The following is a 19,194-nucleotide window of genomic DNA, read 5'->3' as shown; positions in this document are numbered from 1 at the left end:
CTGTCCCAATGTAAACAACCCATAAAAGGCCCACCAGACTTTGCCTCAGTTCATGATATAACCCATGAATTGTTTTTTGAATTAGTTGCTGGTTTGTGTCTGCTTACTGCAAATCCTGGTATTTTCTCATCAGACAGTTATCTGCCACAGCATGTGACATTTTATTGCATCCCCTTAAAAGCCTCAAGTGGACTTTTTTTAGGATTTCAGAAGGGCCTCCTCATTTTTAGTTTTATTTTTAATTATTCTTAGTTTGAAACCCTTTGCTCTGCTCTCTTGACAGCCTCTGAGAAACTGTTGCTTGCCTGGAAGGAAATGGAGCAGGCTGTAGAACTCCGTGGAAGGGTAAGCTTTGACTTTTTAAAGTCTTAATTACTCCAAGTCAGTGTTTTCCTTCATTCCTTTATAAAACAGCCAGCGTTACCCAGCCCTGCCTGGTGAGAAGGCAAGGGGGACAGGGAGGGAGAAGTTTGGTCTGCGGCTGAAAGGAGCTAGTTGCCTGCAGTGTATGCTTACCATATGATGAACCATCTCCGAGATTGTCCTTGTGCTTTTGTGTCCCTTTCCTTCAAAGGAAGAAGAGGTTGATCAGCTGGTCAAGAAAACAATGGCCCTGCAGACAGACATTGTGGACCTACAAAGAATTCCTCAGGGCCGGAAACAAGGGAGCTCCTTGGATGACTTGTAAGTAGCTGCTCCTTTTTTAGCTTTCTTATGAAGAGATAATTATCTTTACTACCTGCCAGTATGGCACAGCAGGAATGGGCATTGCCTAAGACTTATTAAAATCAAGGGTATCAAACTGAAAATCCACTTAATTTCAATTGCATCTTATGCTTCCTTCATAGACTGCCAGGATTTCATAGGCCCATCTGGTCATCTGATCTGCCTTCCTAGACATTAAGAGAGAGTATAAGGCCTTGTCTGCTTTGTACTATTTGAAGTTGAGGAAATTTGGATTGTACAGAACAGTCTTCTTGGTCAGGGATGCCCTACCTATCTCCTATCACTCAGATTCTTGAGATGCAGAAGTATTAAGAAGGGTAGCCAGAAGGGATTTGGGAAGGGATTAGCAAACCATAAGAAGAATGCTGAAATGTCTAATTGCAGGGCTGCTTTATAGTCTGTATTGATTTATCTTGTGAAATTAGTTAACCTCATATTCTCATTTGCATTACTGCTTCAGTTTCTAAAATGCTGGAAAACTAGTCTGCTTCTCTTTCCTTCAGATTGCTATTGTGTTTTCCTGTTTCTTTTCTACAGAGAGGAACAAGCAAGGGACTTGTACCGGAAACTGAGGGAAAAACCAAGAGGTAAAAGGTTTCATAGCACTGGACTTTTGCTGCAGTGATCCCTGTCCCAAAGCAGGGACCTTCTGCTCAGCATGGGAAGACAATGAGTGTTATTTAGATGAGTGTAGCCTTAGCTGGACATCCCTCTTGCTCTGTGTTAACTCCAGAGCAACTCTGAAGTGTAACTTCAAAGTAACTCTACTCAAGTGACTTCAGTATTACTTGATGTTGCATGTGCGCACACACACCTTCCCTCCGCCTCTTTCTCTAGACCAGAGGACTAATGGAGACTGCCAAGAGGTTGTGCGGCTGCTCCTACAAGCAATCCAGACCTTCGAAAAGAAAGTCCGCCTCCTTTATGTCCAGCTCAGGTAGGACCCTGAGGAGCTGGTTCCAATGATGAAGTCCTACTCACCTGGAGTTATGGGGAGCTTCATGAGGGAACAGTGAGATTGTGCCATAGTAAAGGATAGCTGCTGATATAATAATAATTAATAATAATTTGTTTTATTTATATACCGCTATTCCAAAGATCATAGCGGTGAACAGCAAGTAAGCTAATTAGCAAGTAAGCTAATTTGCCCCCAACAGTCTGGGTACTCATTTTAGCTCCCTCCTCGGAAGGATGCAAGCCTGAGTCGAGCTTGGGCCCTTTTGCTGGTCTTGAACTCGCAACCTTGTGGCTTTGAGTGAATGGCTGCAGTACAGGCATTTAACCACTGCGCCACCAGTAAAGACTATCATTCTTTACACAGCAATACAGTTGTCTGCAAGCAAAAGGCACTGGAATTGTTTCCTAAAGTGGATGAGGTGATGAGCCTCATGAAAGAAGATGAGAAAACGGTTGTTGGGCTTCAGGAGAAACGGCAGAAAGAATTGTGGAACCTGCTGAAAATTGCCTGTGTGGGTGAAGTACAAGACATTTCTTTGTGTGCACATTTGGAACATCAGATTTCTTTTTCTCCAGCTAGCAGAGATGAAGCAGCATTAACTGCCCATTTGCAGACACTTTCCCTATCATCTTACCTCCTAGATTTGCTTCAGAGTTCCAGTGTGATGTGATAGGAATCACTTTTAACCATAGTTTGTCAAAATTATTTTATTGGGGCTATTAAGCTTGGAATTCTGGAAACTGTAGTCCAAATAGTTTTTTCCTCAACCACTCCTTGAATAAGGGACAGTAGTCAGGTTTGCAGCCATTACATTAACAGGTGTGCAGTGGAGCATGCCTACTCCTGCTGGTACATTACACTGCTCTATGGGATAAATGTGGTAGGAAACCGTCTTCAAGAGAAACTTGACTACTGTTACTGATCTTCTCTTGGAAAAGGCCATGCATGCTGGAAAATTCTGGGAATTGCAATCCCCAATAACTTTTCAGAGCCCGCTTGCAAACACATTCTCCCCCATTGCTTCTCCTCTTCTAGAAGAGAAGAGGCAGTGTCTTTGTACTGAGACTAGTTTGTCTCCATTTTGCATGCAAAACACTCACTCTATCCGTTCTTTTCCTTCCAGAGCAAAGTGAGGGGCCCTGTCAGTGGGAGTCCAGACAGCATAAATGCTTCCCGCCTCAGTAGCCCTGGTCAGCTTCTAGCGCAAGTCACAGTGCCACAGAAGAATGTGACGGATGGTGGGATTAAAAGGTAATGCAGAAAGTGACAGATTGGTGCATTAGCCATAGGTTATCTCTCCACTGATATTCTGCTCATTGCATTCCCACTGGATCATGCAGATGTTATTGATTGCACTAGTAGGTCAGAAACCTCCTCTCATAGCTTTGCTCAAATGGGTGCCTACTTCAGTGTGCCATGTCTACCTCTCAGAGAAGGAAAACCCACACCAGTCCTCAGGAATGACAGTGTTCCTGCACTTGCACTTCTGGGTCTCTAAACATGCAGTGAGCAAAGACAAATGGGAAGGTCAAGAATTCCGAACAGGATTACAGAGTGTATTTCAACAATACATTTGCACCTCCTATATTGATTTTTTTATATATCTTTCTTTGGTTGTGGGTTATGGGTGATTTTTGTCAAAGGCTATCTTTTGACACTAGTATTTGAAATTTCCATCAAGGGTGGAATGAGGAGAAAGCAAGTAAACTAATGCAGATAGTAACTTGTGGCTGCGGTTACATGCTTCAGAAAGACACTGCTTTGGCTCAGAATACATATGCCCAAGGAAGCCTGCCTCCTCTTCACTCTTTACAATATACCTGGGTTGATACTGTTTTCCCCAAAAAGCAAGCAATGATTTCTGTGGTGGTGTCTGGAAAATATGCAGTCCCCTTTACTTATTCTTGCATCAGAAACAGTGGCTAGGATCCAAAATATTCCCAGTAATTCTGTGGGCCCAGCTTTTCCTCTTGAAAAGTGTTTCCTCAGCAACAGGACAAACTGCTCCTGAAACTCAGAGGCCTTAGAAAAGCAGCTGGTGATCAGTATTGATGAAGGAGAATGAAAAGTGGTAACACTTGCCTCAGGATTGTGGGAATCAAAAGCCCAAACCCTGCTGGGACGCTATAGCAGCACAACTCAAGAGACCCCAGGGTCGATTCCATTCTCTCCGAGTCCAGTACTGGCAGAACCTTTACTATGTCAAAAACAACTCTTCAATCCTAGCAAGTGGCACTTAATTCTCTTATCTATTTTAAAATAAGCCTTCTGTATTTTTTTCTCTTAGTGAGGAGCTGCTGATGGAGTCTCAAAGTCTCTGCAGTCAGCTGGAGAATGTGATGTTGGACACAATGAAAGATCAAGAATACAGTTTTACGGTAAGATATTTTTATGGGGTGAAGCATGGTGAAGAAAGTGTGGCTCATGAGTTGCACAGGGACCCCCCAAGAGCTCCCACATCCCAAATAATTTTTTAAAATCTGAGGATGATTCCTCTTAAAGGGCCATCCCCAGCCAACAAAAAACAGCCTTCCTGGAAAACAAGATAGAGAATGGTAATCTTTGGCCAGTTTGGCTTGCTGAAAGGGCAAAAAGGTGGCATCCTTTGTAACTGCCCACATCTGCTGTAAACAGGTAGTGATATTGTCATTACATTACTAATTTCTAACCAGCGATGGTTACTGTTTTGCCTTTAGGATCTGGACTGGAGTTGGCTAAAACTTCATGCAGAAGAAAAAGAGAGCCTAGAACAAACCCAGATGTGAAATAGGTTTACAAGTAACTTTTTTCTATGCTGATGGATAGGTGATTTTCTTGATGAGAAACATAAACTTGCTGATCACACAAAACAATGTTCACTGTATGTACATAAACTTTATTTTTCCCTATCTAGTTTCCACTGTATCTTTTGGGGGTAGACTGTTTATCCCAAGGCTGATGGTTAACACCTTTGTATGCATTTTAGTTCTTAACTGCAGACTTCGGAGGGACTAACTAGTACTAGGAAACAAGATGTAGGTCAGCATAATCTAATTCTTCAGAAGATGAGACCACCATTATTCCCTCGCATTTTCTTTGTTAACTGGACTCTGCAAATAGCCCAAGATTATAGACTACAATATGTTGTCGTTCTAGTCATACTGGCTTTAAAAGAATAGTTTTCTATTCACAGAGTTTGATTTTTGCAACGTGTTGATCAGAACATGTTTCTTTCTTTTGACCCTGGACCAACTAGCTATAATGGGAAGAAAGTTGGAACCTTTTTTATCAGTAGCTCTACGCAGTGTTGCTTGCAATGCACCAGTTGTGCTTCCTGCAGAGCATAAGAAGACCCAATAAGAGATGCAAGTAGTTGAGGACAGGGTATGCATTTTGCCATGAGATATTAAGGGTATTCTTAACTGCCACAAGCAAGGAATCTTTGTAACAGGTAAAGGAGGAATTTCCCCATTTACCTTACCCCAGTGAACGTTAGCTGCTTCTTGGAAGACTGACAAAGGGCCCATGGAGAACTGAATCATCAGAATCAAGTGTTCAATGGCTGTGAAATAGAAACAGCTATTTACACAACCGTCCTCCCAAAATACAGTTGAAAAGAATGAGTAAGTCACCTGGCTTACTCCCTTCCACTGGAGAAAGTGAAACGTTCATAGTTTCATTTGCTCATGGATTGATGGTTTTAAAACTTTTAGTAGCATCTGTGCAACAAACCACGATGCTCCACATACTTTAAAGGACACATGTAACGCTGTTGCGATGGTTCTTTGAGGACTTGGTCCCAAACCCATACATTAATGCTACAGAGGCAATACAAGGGAATTGGTTCCAAATGTGATTTGATTTATTTCCACTTTGATGCAAAACCAAAGCTTTTCACTACAGCACAGAGACCAGTTTTACAAAAGGTCGTGAGGTGTAGGACATGCAGGATGTGATGTAGTAACAGATGGATTTGGGGTGGGGGGTTCTTTTCCTTTAACCAGATGCTATGCTGTCTTCTGAGGAACACATTTTAAAGAAACTGAGGAACTGAACTGAAATGTAGACAACCATTACAACTTCCATGCATGCCTTCAAGTATTGCCTTTCCTGGTGGGTTTGCACTCTCCAGACTTCAGTGGTTGGGGTTACAACAATTCTTTGGAAGAATATCAAGTTCACGCTTTTTGAAGTTTCACAGAAGAGTTTTAAGGCCAGAACATGTGGGAGGGGTTTTCGTTCTCCTTCATCTTCCAAATAAAGATCTAATACTTCATCAATACTTATGTTAAGCTTCGAGCTCAAATCCCAGCCCAATTTTATGGCTGCCAGTACTGAAATTCTTGCCATCAATCAGAGCTGAGAGACTCAACTTCACACCTGGCAAAAAGAGAACAGAGCAGATCACCATCAAAAGGATCAGGGAGCAACTCCAGACAGGGCTGGGAGACAGCTCTGGAACATTAGTGCAAACATTAGTGTTAGGTGGCCAAAAAAAGAATTTGTTGTTCATTGCACCTTTTGTACTTTGGTAACACACTGCCCCAGTTCCTGTTCTATGCAAGTGGTTTCGTAGCCTAGAGCAATGATTCCGAAACTTTGGTCCTCCAGATGTTTTGGATTTCAACTCCCAGAAGTCCCAGCCAGGAATTCTGGGAGCTGAAGTTCAAAACATCCGGAGGACCAAAGTTTGGGAAGCACCACTGCTCTAGGCATAGATTTGCTTTCCTTTCTTTGCTTTTGGGGCAGGACTTTCTTTAGGCCTGATCACTGACCAACTGTGGCAGTGTGCACCATTCTCCACAATGGCCAGGCAACCTACTCACTGGAAATCCCATTGATCCATTTGAGAACTTAGCAGACAATGCACACACAGTTGCAGCCCTGAGAATTACAAACCTGCTGTTAAAACAAGCCCTCGAAATTCTGTACTTAAATCAGTTTCACAATTCCATTTCTCCCAAATCTGCTTACAGTTCGCCTTTTCTGTTGCATACAGCCATTCTGCACTACGCCAAGATACAATGAAAGTAAGGAAATGTAATGCTGAAAACATCCAAGAGTCTACATACCAGGCCGTAGGGTATGAGTGTAGCCGAGTCCAATGAGGCTGGCGTTGTTAACTTTGGCCTGGAAAGAAATAAGAGGAGCATGCGATGGAAGAAGAGATTTCATTTTTTCCCCTGGGAAAAGGATCAGTCTATACTTCTTGGCCATCATAATGATGAAGCAAAGCTGTAGTGGCTGGGCAGATGCTTATGTGGAAGTGTTTTTAATAAAACTTTAAAACACAGTAAGACCCCTCCCAACGTATTGGGTGAAATGTTATTGCCCCTAAGTACAAAGTATAATGAGTGTAGGATATCGCACTTATATTACCCTACATGGGCAAATAATTTCCACAACATGCAATGTGGCCTAGCTTCACTTGATGGAAATAAAGATGGGGCAGAATTCTGTTAGTGGCTGACATACACATATGTCTCTCTGGACAGGTTACAGAGAACTGTTCTCTTGTCCTTTGCATCCTGTCCAAAACCTCTTGCCATAAGTCAGAAACGACTGAAGTCACACAGCAACAAATATGGGAAGAGGGTAGGCTTATTATTATTATCCTCATCTTGCTAAACCATAATTTACTGTGACACCCCAACAAAACCATTTCAAGCACAACTTCTAATGTACCAGAAGAAGGCAAAAAATTCTTACCGAGACAGAAGCGTTATCATCCAGCTGGTACTTGGTGGCAATACCAAACCGAGTGTTATTACTGCCAGCAGTCCAAGCAAGACTTACACCTGTTTCAACTTTGTCACTCACTTTTTGATAGATCGAGCCACCAAACTCAGTTCCATCGTTCCTGTTTGTAACAGATGACAAGAAGATTCAGTTCCACCTGCCTTGCTTGCCCTGCTCTGCCCTTCCAGGTCTTCTTCTATGGGTTTGCCTCTTGTTCTATTCCTCACTGAAAGCCATTTGGAATATTTTGCTATGCTCTACAAATTCTCTCCCCCTCAAACTCTTTCACTGCGGTACAAGCACTACAGCCATAAAATCTACATATAAGTGACAGTGTGTCCTTGCAGATATTAATCTGCATACAGGATTAAGAGAAGGGTAAAAAGAACTTCCCTAAGGGACTTGAATTTATTACATTTACACTGCCCATTTCCTAACACTAAGTGTGGTGCACAAGAGCTTCATAGATAAACCTCCCACTCAAATGCTGCCAAACCCAGACCTGTCGCTTTAGCCCAGTGGCTAAATGATGTTCTGTCCTTCACTAACATTAAACCTTTCCCAATAATACTCTTAAGACAGTAACAGAAGTAGCACAACTGCAGACATCTCTCCCTTTTAATAAAGCTGCTGAATCCTGCAAAATTGCCCCAGCATCCCAAAAGGCTAAGACCCAAGTTTCTTCAGGATGGAAAGAGCCTCATCTACTCAGCCATTACTGCACTTTGCAACTACTTGAAACACTCTCATTTCTTCATGTTTAAGCCCTTCTCCAATTTGCAAAGTATAGTTTTCCAGTAGAAAACATAGCTGCATCGTTAAAAATAGCCTTAAGCAGTGAGGAAGGAGAAAGGAAACCACTGCTGGAGGGCAATTTATAGGGTTAGACATTATCCATCCTTCAGCCTGACGTCAGCTCCCATCAAGAATAAGAGGCCAGTTAACCTATGCAGTGTGGGCCCAAACCAATACTTACACATTCGTGTGCAGTTGGAAGTCGGCTGCCTTGTATCCCAGTGCAAAATTATTCTGTGACAGCTTGGACTTGGCTGTGTCAAAAGCCATCTGATAGCCAGCAAGCCAGCCTTCATAGCCCAATACAGCCCAGCCATGGATGGTTGGTCCTGAGAGGTCAATGTCAACATTACAACCTAGATTTATATACTCTCGTTTGTAGGATGTCTTCAACTTTCCACTCTTCTTCCTGGCAAAGGGTGGGATGTGGGGGAAAAGGAAGAGGTTTTACTTTATTCTAATCGGCAATAGATAGGCCTCTGACACTGCTAATTTTCTACTAAATGTTCTGAGTAGGCAACCAGATGATATTAATAAAATCATGAACTATCATCATTTTAAGCCATTCGTTTAAAGTCAGCCTTACTCCTATATCTAGTGGCTCTAGAAGAGTTGGTAACATGTGATAGTATTTCTGATAGGAAATTTATATAAGGCAAAACAAACACAAAGGCCTCTTAGAAGGGATGAATACTTACCCTGTGTTTGGTACAAACATGGTTTCAAAGCCCAACTTCAGACCTTCAGCCAACTGAAGTGGAAGAAAGAAAATACTGTTTAGGTTATCTTTCAAAAAACCCAAAATACAAGAAATATGTGCTAATGAAACTAATTCTACGCAATGCTTCTTGTTCTCCATCTTTCTTTCTATGAGAACCATGGCAGGAATAACACATACTAATGAATCCCAGTTAATATATATGTTTTCAAGCGTTACAATCTTTAAAGATTCTAGTCCCTGTTAGCACCTATCTCCAGGATCAGCTATGAAATGAAATTTCATAGATGGCATGAAAATGCAAGGGCTGTCATAACCATGGGCTCAAATACGGTAATCCAACTGATTCTGCCCCTAGGAAATACTTGGTTTAAACTTGAAATGACATTTTAAAAATGCAGTCTTAGTCAGTTGCCTTATTTTCAGTGGGTCAGAAAGTAGTTTCAACATCTGATAAAGGTTCAGAATTATCCAGAATACTCATACTCCCTACTTTCAATTGTATTAGATGGAGGATAAGTGAGTAAAAGACATTGCCAGTAGTAGTAACCCATCTATGGTCAATTTCCCCCCAGCAAATCTACAAAATGTCAAATTTCATTTGTGAGACTTAAGAAACCTTCCAAATATTTTCTTCAGATAAACTGTGCTTTTGCTGTCTGATGTTACAGGGCTGCTGTTGTTTTTTGCCCCTAGCTCTTTTTGCTTTTTTTGGTATATTTTATGTTGTATATTTAAAGAGAACTTCAATTTATAAATATTTCAAATAAATTAATACCAGTACTGAGCTTAATTGCTAGGAAAGAAAGTGAGTGCCCAAACTGGCTTGTATAACAACATGGCCCATACCATTTACTGCCAACTACTAAATTCAGATAACTGACTGATTCTTGCCCAAGACACAGGACCCATATTTTGATCCAATGCAAACCAGCCTCCTTTTGCATTCTTCCTATTTCCGCGGTGTGCGGGAGCCATGAATCAACCCTTCTTACCTTATCCTCCATAGTAATCTCTGTCCCCAAAGTGTTGTCAGTGTTCCATTTCTGAGCAAACGTAAGGCCATAGTCCTTGAATTTATATTTGGTCTCTAGGCTGCCTGAAGCTTTGCCTGTGTCTGTGTTTGAGGAACCACTGGTGGTAAATTCCTGTAAAGGCAGGATAATTTGAATTTTTAAAAAACCCTTTCACAATTTTAATATAATTCAAGCAAACCATGCATAGCTCCACCCATATACAACATGGCTTACAATCACCATGCAATAGTTAGTCAAGTAATCTTGCAGTGCTAACTATCCAAACTAGGGATTGGTGTCTCCATTTTGCACCAGAGATTGCTCACAAGAGGGGCTGAGATCATCAACCAGCTGCTTCCCAATCTTCATGGGAACAGACCCTCATTGATCGCAGCAGCTTCTGCTCCATGAGTGTGCAAGAGCTTCACTTCCCCTTCAGTGGAAGACTGGCTCCTTGTAAACATCCTTTTGCATAAACGTTGCTCACTACCTCCTTCACACATGAACAGGGAAATTAGTTCAACTAAGGGCTCATGGGCACAGAGGCTGGCGAAGGAGTAAAGCATAATACACCTCAGCTACTGATACTCCTGCAAGTCGGTCTTACTAGCCTACAACAATATCTACTCTCCTAGTATGTTAAGTGTAAGAGAAACGGACTCTCTCAGCTTTTATGGCCACTACAGGCAAGTCATGTTTGCCAAGGGCTATTAGACAAGCATCTATTTATAAACTGACTGTTGACTGACTGACTTTGTAATCTATATTATGAGGCTGTGAGTATGGTCACCTTTCCAAGTTATTATTGTGCCGTGATTAGCCTCTAGATGTAATATTGCCTTAGGCACTGTACAATTTAACACACACAATTGCTTGGCAACCCCTTACAATTGAACAACAAACAGAAGGAACAGGGAACAGAAAGAAGGAATTAAGTTCTTGTTCCGAAAACCAATTCAAGGTGAAAGAAGCTTTCTCCCAGCCAAAAGATATAGCATGCCTGATAATTCTGTAATATTTAAAACACACAAAGATTAAATAACGACCAGTTATTTAGAAATAATCCCAAGCTCATCTTTGAAAGGTTAAATTGGTGCCAAGAGACATAAAATAGATTATCTTTCTCTCCTCCTTTGCCAGGCATAGAGAAGAGAGAGGGGGGGAAATCTTAATTTTGATACAATCAGATTATAAGAAAGGAAGGTTTTTTTCTGGACAGCTGGAATTAGAGCTCCTCCTTTGAGAGTAAAGTGAGAGTTGAGGTATGTGCTACTATCCATCTTACAACTGCCATGTGCCGCTGGATTGCACTTGAAGCCCATATACCCAAGTGCCAAACTCCTTTTAGCTTTGCTAGTCCAAATCAGTCCCCAAATCTGATCTGATATTTGAGCTTACCACATACAGCTGGGAGGACACTCTATCTCCAAACCTTCATGACATCTGACAGATCAAAAGGAAAAGCTAAAACAGCTTAAAGAACTTCAGCCTTGGCAGAAAGAGGGGAAAACCCTCGGGGGGAATTCCACCTTGGCAGGGATAGCAAAGGGGGGGGGGGCAACTATATTCTGAAGTGTGGATAAATGAAATGGCAGCACATTCCCAGAAATAACATTCTAGGGGAGATATGAGGGGTTAAAATGAGCAATAAAGGGTCAGTGCCCTCATTAAACAACCTCTACAAGGGCATATATTTTGATGGTCCTCAAGAGCCATGGAAGCCAAACATCTTTAAAAAAGAAGCTAACATCCCCATATAGACATATTCTGAAGAAGCCGGATTCCAAACCAGAGATTCCTCACCGTGTAGTATGGATTCATGCAAAAAGCCTTGCTGCACTTCCCCTACAATGCCAAATACAACATTTGTGGAAATATCTGTCCACAAGGGTGGAAATTACATGGCTGCCCAGATGTTGTTGGACTGCAACTTCCAGCATTCCAATGGCAAGCCTGGTTAGGGCTGCTGGGACTTGTAGTCCAACAACATAATTCCCACCCCCACTTTATAAATTAAGAACCAAGATTCACTTGATGCTATCACAAATTTCACCTTTGAAAGCTGGTACTACTGAAAATGGCATGTGCTTGTTTGTACTTCTTCCTCCAGACATTTGAAGTGCAAATGCAGTTGGGTGGTGGGATTATATGCAACACAACATTTAGCACCTAGTAACCAATTCTAAACTACAAAATGGATGAAGAATGGGAAGAGACCATGTGAAGCGAACAGACTCTAAAAACACAAAGTGAAAGGTATACTGCATTCTTACCAGCTGAATAAACATCCCAAAAAACGGAGTTGCATGGAAAGGGAGAAGACACGTTAGAAGTTAGCTCCATCCATTCATCACTAAGGACTGACCAGTCCAAAGAACCATTCTCCTGCTTCCACTGATAGTTAGATTTATGCCATAAGTATTTAACATTTTGTTACTGATGCTGTGTGTCTTCAAGTAATTCCTGAGCTAAGGTGAGGGTTTCATTGGCAAGTTTTGTTCAGAGAGGAAATTGTCTTCCTTTTCCTCTGAGACTGAGAGAGTGTGACTTACGGAAGGTCACCCAGGAGGTATCCATGGTTAAGTGGGGATTTGAACCTTGGTCTTTGGATCTATAGTCCAACACTCAAATCACTGCACCATGCTGGTCATCTACACTTCTGCAAATATATCTTGCCTCTTCCACTCTAATTACCTTGACTGTGGCAGACAAGTGGACAGTTCTCTTGTCACTGGCTAAAAGCGTTTGTTGCCAAATATAATATCTGCTCAGTGCTATATCAAGCCCTAGAGGAGCACAGCTTCAAAAATATCAGTCAGTGCTGCATAGAGGGATGAACAGATGCCTCCTTTGGGGCTCTCCATTCCAAATTTTTAGGGAAGCAGAAATTATGAAAGGTCAAGTGTTCACAGCAGCTACTTCAGCACTATGGAGTTACTACAATCTCACCCAAGCATTCCCTTATAACTATTTAAAGCGCTCATTACTTACCACTCCACTGGAAGACTTGGTCTTCAACTCTAACTTGACCATTCCAAACCCTAAAATGGCCAGAACAAAGGTTTGTTATTTACACTGGACTATTTGGCTTGTATGTATAGTATGCCTAATTAGAAAAGAGAGAGGAAAGCTGGAGAAGCTTTAAGGATAGCTCAAGGAACCTTTTATAACAGAGAGCCTCAGATTTTGGCTGGCTTTTGGCAGGATTTGTGGTTGCCACAACCCTGTCTCTCATCTGATACAGGGAATGAATGGGTGCTCACATCTGGCACACTGTTTACATTCAGAGGCATCTGAAGAACTATTAAAGTACAGTGCAGGGAAAGGAATGGTCCCACAGCCACAAATGATGAACAGAAAAACAAGACGTGAGTTTTTATCTGTGTCAGGCTGCGCTTCAGAAGCACCTGGGATCCTGCAAAGTACAACACAGCTGCAGGAACAATCCCTAGAACTTATCATATTCACTAATGGGGGATGTCTGTTTGTGGACAGCTCTTGATAAAACCTGAGAAACAACACAACATTTCAAGCTAGTCTCTGTTGTGTTCATCTGAGAATTTAAGGTACAGTCTTTCTTTAATTTTTAAAGTTAGTCTTAGCTCATTTTGCTGTCGTACAAACAGCATGCCTCCAACATGGCCGGAAGCCACTTTTTTTGGCCCGTGTCTTTCAGGCCAATGTGACTGATGCTCTATGGAAGAAAAATCAGTAAAATGAATAAGGATGTAAAAGCTGTAATAAGCAGCAGGAAAACTTTATATCTTGAATGGCTGGCCCCAGTCAGTGGGAGTGGGAGCCAATCCAAGGTTATCGGAGAGCAGCTGTTGATAAACACACCTGCCACAAGTTTATTTCAGCCTATCCAAAAGCCATGTTTAAAACAGCTAAGAATTGAGGATGCTGATTTATAAATCTTTATCACAGTGAAGGCTCATAAAAATAAGGAAACTGGATTGGCTGTAATTATGAAGCTTTCCTAAAAACCCTGAGCTCTTGAAATAACATTGTTTTTTCTGCCTCTGATGCAGCTTTTTCTGGACAGTCAACCCAAAACTAAAGGGGAAGATTGTGCAGTTGGGTTTCTGGCCCTTACGCTACTTACCATATCCTTTGTTGAATATGTCCCTGGCAGACTTCCCCAGGTCACAGTAAGGAGGTGGGACAGCCATGGGGTCTGCGAGAAGCAAAGCAAAGCAGGACAGATTTGGAAATAGTTCAAGCATGCCTTGCAGAGATGTACATCATTTGAGCAACTTACTTGCAACCACAGTATGTCACAGAGGATGAAGAACTGAGAGTTTGTTCATTGATATTCCTTTACAATTTCGAAGTGTTTTTGAGGGGCAAAAAGCCTCCAAAAAGACCCCCAACAGTGAAAAGGGACTTCAATATACTGCTTGCAAAACAAAATCCAATATACCAAAGGCCTCTTTCACTTGTGTATGGTTCCAGCAAGAGCAGAATGGATCCTTTGTGTCAGGAAATTCCCCCATTAACCATAGAAAGGCTTTGATCCCAATTATTTTGGCTTTTTCCTCATGGGCCATTTCCAGGAAACAAGTGTTCCTTTAGCAAAGCCAAACGCAGTTGCCCTGTGTGTGTTTGTTTTCTTGAGAAGTAGCATTATTGCAAGAGTCCTAACTCTACACATTGAAAGTGTTTTTAATTTTAAAACAGAATTTCTTTAGTAACAAATTCAGTGGCAAAACTAAACTAGCTGCACTGAGAAATTCTTAAAGCTCTTTGAAGCTCTAGAGAAAGAAATCCATCTTGCCACCACTGAGCTTTCTTTCTCTCTTCTCCCCAAAAGCTTAGCAGGGACTCTTCTGAGCTTTGCCTGCAAGAAATCTGTTCTTGCCACATGCAGCTTCCAACGTCGCACCTTGGAAGACAGGTCAATGCAAAAGCAGCTTTGCAAATCTCTCATTCAGGATACAGAAAAACAGTTGGCTGCTGCTAGATAATGAAGACTTAGCTTCTAACAATTTACCTTTAACATCTGAACTTCCATAAGAATACATATGTACCTGGGGCTCTAGGAGTACAGCTGAACATGGTTGCAGACTTCTTATTTCACAATTTAGCTCCTAAACCATTTACTTCTGAACGTGAACCTACAGAAGGGCTCTCCTCTAGCTCTTATGTACACCTGTCAAATATGGGGGGCAAATGCATGCATCATTAGATAGAGAAGGTATCACGATATCATACTTAACAAAAGATAGTTGTCCGCTCAAAATATAGACTGAAACGACTAATATCTCTTCAATAGACATGTTTAATTTTCTCAAAGATGTGTTCCATGGATCCCAGCTTGGATTCTTAGAAATATGATAAAACCATGGTCTAAATGAAAGGGGATTATACATCTGTGCCAGTATGATGTATACACCACTGTGTTGATGACTTAAGACCAGAGAGACCGAGGCTGAAGTCCTCACTCAACCTCAAAGGTCCTGAGCAATTCTGGGTCTATCACCATTTCTCAATACAACCCTTCCTTAGATCTAAATCAGTGGTTCACTACCTTCCTAATGCCGCGACCCTCTAATACAGTTTCTCATGTTGTGGTGACCCCCAACCATAAAATTGTGGTGTCTCGGTTCCTAAGACCATTGGAAATATGTGTTTTCCGACGGTCTTAGGCGACCCCTGTGAAAGGGTGGTCTCACCCCCAAAGGGGTCACGTCCCACAGGTTGAGAACCACTGGTCTAAATCCTGGTGTTAATGGCAACTAGAGCAGACTTATCCAACAGCTGACTGAACAGATCTACCCTCAACAGACTGTCAGCCAAACTCCTCCACTCAACCTGATTCTTTCCCATCACCTTAGAAGTTCAAATTAGTTTAACTGGACACACTTACTCCTGAGTAATATTGCATAGATTCTCAGATGTAGGCTCATAATATGCTTGTGGAAGAAAGCAACAGTCATATCCAAATTATTTCTGTCTGAAACAAGAGCTTCCTTGGAGTTTCAAAAGCAGCGCACTGCCAGGTTCTAAACCTGGATTCTTACAGCCTGCCATTGTTTGCTAATAATGTACTTGGAAATCTCTAGGGAGCACTCACCCCACGGCCTCTGCATTTAAGATCTCTATCCTGCCCTGTCTTGACAGCACAAGGTGGGTAGTTTTTGTTAACACACGCAGTCAGTGGAATACACCACCTTTTAATTTAACTATTATATTAAATTAAATTTAAACTACTCATTCAATCTGCAATTTGATTCTGAATTTTAAAAATGCCACGTGGGTGAAGGCATCCTATGGCAGCAATGTGTGCCTACGGATGGTGATGTGCTCATGTATGACTTTACCATGAGCACCGACTCCAGGGAATCTATCTTCAAGAGCAGTTCCCCAAATAAGTCACGTCAAGACAGATATATGCAAAGAGATCCTTATTCTAGTATCATCAGAACAGCCTTTAAAGAGACCCTTATTTATTGCAAAGTGCCATGTCCCTCTGGCTTTCTAGTAACAGACTCTGGCAATCTTTGTGCTGGGGCGATGGCACATGTGCCCAGAAAGAGGTCTGAGAGCCACCTCTGGCACATGTGCCATAGGTTCGCCATCACTGTTCTAATATCATCAGAACAGCATTTCTCTTTGAAGACAAGTGTAATAATATACAGTATGTAGATCTGTCTACATTCGGGAACAGTCAGAAGTCGTCTTTGTTCAGAACCTTACGAGTGAAATGAAGTTTTGCACGAAGAACAGCAGGAACAGCTCTTACAGCTACAGTGGGCCCTTGGCATCCGCTGGGGTTTTGTTTTATGACCCTCCATGGATACCAAAACCCATGGACACTCAAGTCCCATTAAATACAACAGTGTAGTAAAATGGCGTCCCTTATATCAAATGGCAAAATCAAGCTTTGCTATTTGGAGAAAATATATATATATATATATCGGCTTATCCATGGGTCAAGGGAAGTACTGTACTTTAATACTAATTAAAAAAGGGGCCATCGTCTGTTGAAAGGCAAGAATATATCCTCTGTCCTGGAAGCACTGACCTCCCTCTACTCTCTCATCCATCCAGCCTTTAGTCTAAATACAAACAGTTATACCTGCTGGGATTTTGTATGTCCTTTGGCGTTGTTTTCCTTTGATTCATCCTTCAACCTATCCATGGGTTTTGGCCCCCAAACCTGCCCTGGACTTATACATGAGGCTGACTTATAGTTGAGTATATACAGTATATTCAAGCCACGGGTGTTTGAATCCATAGGTAAAGAATCGATGGATAAGGAGGGCTGACTATACCTCCCTCCAGAAAAAGACAGGTCAAAGAGGCCTGTTTGCTTGGGACGGAAGGGAAGGGATCCGTCTGCATGCAGCCAGCCTTTCCAATTCCTGGCACCAAGGCAGTTTGAGTCCAGCCGCTCCACTTCTAGCCCAGCGTTGCCACTCATTTGTGGCCATTCAGTTCTTTCCAGAGACCCACTGAGAAGGGCAGATCCAAGTTAAGCCTGGCCATTCATTCTCTCATCCTCTGCCTCTAATTCTTCGGACAATAAACGATTGTCCCAAGAGCATTTCCATCTTTGTGATCGGCGGGTAAAAAGGCCTTTCAGACGCCACCATGGCATTCAATGGGGCCTTGGCTCCAGTGTCTGGTTCATGGGCCACTTGTCCATCTCTGAAACTTAACTGTCATCTGGACTAAGTGATGATGATGTGTGTCCATAGGTATCATATCAGCTTTTCATGATGGAGATACTGTTGTTTGATGTTTTTAACCTGTCGTTTGCTTATTTTGTTCTAGCTTGTATTACTATCTACTGTTATTTGCATCTGTTATTTTTTAGATTGTACGCCGCTGGGAGGTTTTATTATTCTTATCAGTTTTATCCATTCTATCTACAGCGCTTTATAAATAAAATGTAATACTGTAATAATAATAATAATAGTAATTTGAAAACACGAGGACAAACAGTGGTCACAGAGAAGACCTCTGGCTTCTCCAAACCATTCCTGAATCCTGTCCTCCAGAGTCATAGTCCAAGGCAAGTCCTGTTTTCATACAGAGCCAAACAAACAAACAAACATACATCCATACACTGAACCTTTTGGTCATGTCTTTTTAGACTGTAAGCCTGTATACAGATACTTTGTATAGACACTCATCCCCCATATTTGCAGCTTTGATATTTGTGGATCTGATGATTCACGGATTTGATCCATACTTTCTCTCTAGGAAGATCTAGGTCCTCCTCCGGAGCAACTCTATGGTCAACTTTAACTAAACATGAAAGCACTGGAAGACGTAGAGATCCCTAGAGAGAAGGCTCTGCTAGGCCTCTGTAGCCCCTCCATTGCAACTCTATGGTCAGTGTCTGTCGGACGTTGGCCACAGAGTTGCCCTGGAGGACCCAGAGGTCCCTAGAGAGGCCTCCTCTCTGGTTAAATGTGCTGTTTTTGTTGTTTGTGGTTTTCCCACATCCACGGGGGTCCTGTCCCCTCACCCTCGGCAAGAGGGAGGGACAAGGGCAGATGTGTATATGGGTATATGTGTGTGTGTGTGTGTGTGTATATATGTATATATATATATAGTTATGTTTTAGAGATCTTGTAGCACCGTTGAGACTAACTGAAAGGATCCAGCAGCAGGAGCTTTTCCTAGACTTGAGTCCACTTCCTCAGATGCATACTATTATTATTATTATTATTATTATTATTCTTACTCAGAGACACAGCCCTGTTAGTCTCCACATCCAGAGTCCGCAGAGAGACCTTGTGGCACCTTCTAAAGTCCCTGAAAGAAAGAACTTGGCAGCATGAGCCTCCCTAGACCTCGGCCCACTTCCTCAGATGCACTTAGGCGCAACAATAACAATAAGGATATGTAAAGAGACCTTGCAGCACCGTTGAGACTCAATGACAGGGACTGGCAGCATGGGCCTCCCTGGCCTCCAGCCTCCTCCTCCTCCTCCTCCTTCACAACAGCCCTGCCAGGCAGGACAAGGGGAGGAGCCACCCAAACGGACCAGCTCTGCTGTTTAGCCTTAGAAAGCGGGGCCCCTGCCGGCCGGCCTCCTGGGAGCCTCCCGGGGCCTCAGGGCGAGGAGGCTGAGGGGAGCCAGGGGAGGCTGTGCTTCGGCTCCTCGGAGGCGGGGGCCGTTTATTTCCCTCAAGGGCCGCCTGGCTTTACCTCAGGAAGAGCGCCTCTCTGCCTCCGTCCGTCCCTCCTTGTCAAGCTGAAGGTCTCCTCGCCTCCGTTTCGGCGCACTGCGCAGGCGCAACGCCTCG

The 19,194-nt window shown here is 42.4% G+C and overlaps 2 protein-coding genes across 5 annotated transcripts in view; one reads left to right on the top strand and one right to left on the bottom strand.

The window, feature by feature from the left end:
• LOC149306729 (inhibitor of nuclear factor kappa-B kinase subunit beta-like) overlaps window positions 1-5,945 on the top strand; it is a 15,974-nt gene extending 10,029 nt beyond the window's left edge. For both annotated transcript variants that reach the window (XM_089537805.1, XM_089537806.1), the window contains exons 14-21: window positions 284-345; window positions 575-684; window positions 1,264-1,313; window positions 1,564-1,663; window positions 2,048-2,195; window positions 2,808-2,935; window positions 3,972-4,062; window positions 4,381-5,945. In XM_089537805.1, the coding sequence (XP_089393931.1) occupies window positions 284-345; window positions 575-684; window positions 1,264-1,313; window positions 1,564-1,663; window positions 2,048-2,195; window positions 2,808-2,935; window positions 3,972-4,062; window positions 4,381-4,449 (758 nt within the window). In that variant the 3' untranslated portion in view covers window positions 4,450-5,945. The remainder of the gene's footprint in view (window positions 1-283; window positions 346-574; window positions 685-1,263; window positions 1,314-1,563; window positions 1,664-2,047; window positions 2,196-2,807; window positions 2,936-3,971; window positions 4,063-4,380) is intronic.
• LOC149306728 (non-selective voltage-gated ion channel VDAC3-like) lies at window positions 5,504-19,194 on the bottom strand. 3 transcript variants are annotated; one of them, XM_089537807.1, is made up of 10 exons: window positions 19,097-19,194; window positions 14,962-15,083; window positions 14,037-14,108; window positions 12,923-12,972; window positions 9,911-10,063; window positions 8,896-8,948; window positions 8,379-8,606; window positions 7,373-7,523; window positions 6,736-6,793; window positions 5,504-6,043 (listed from the first exon to the last, which is right to left on the bottom strand). In XM_089537807.1, exons 2-10 carry the CDS (start codon window positions 14,987-14,989, stop codon window positions 5,952-5,954), a joined length of 885 nt encoding a protein of 294 aa, XP_089393933.1. In that variant the 5' UTR covers window positions 14,990-15,083; window positions 19,097-19,194; the 3' UTR covers window positions 5,504-5,951. The 3 variants fall into 3 exon arrangements, with proteins under 3 accessions (XP_089393933.1, XP_089393934.1, XP_089393935.1); XM_089537808.1 differs by lacking the exon at window positions 19,097-19,194 and adding an exon at window positions 18,801-18,816; XM_089537809.1 differs by lacking the exon at window positions 14,962-15,083.

The sequence above is a fragment of the Sceloporus occidentalis genome, unplaced genomic scaffold (genome assembly GCF_023333645.1).
Source record: "Sceloporus occidentalis isolate IW3139 unplaced genomic scaffold, rSceOcc1.0.p SCAF_9, whole genome shotgun sequence".
NCBI classification, from domain to species: domain Eukaryota; kingdom Metazoa; phylum Chordata; class Lepidosauria; order Squamata; family Phrynosomatidae; genus Sceloporus; species Sceloporus occidentalis.
This window is presented reverse-complemented; position numbering and strand designations above follow the sequence as displayed.

What these genes read in the sequence shown, in the direction of transcription:
- LOC149306728 (XM_089537807.1), bottom strand. Translation starts at nt 14,989, where the DNA reads ATGTTCAGCTGTACTCCTAGAGCCCCAG. An exon ending in ATGTTTGTACCAAACACAGG is followed by an intron (nt 8,607 to 8,895) that starts GTAAGTATTCAT and finishes ACCCTTTGCCAG; the next exon opens with GAAGAAGAGTGGAAAGTTGA. An exon ending in CACTCATACCCTACGGCCTG is followed by an intron (nt 6,044 to 6,735) that starts GTATGTAGACTC and finishes TCTTTTTGCCAG; the next exon opens with GTGTGAAGTTGAGTCTCTCA.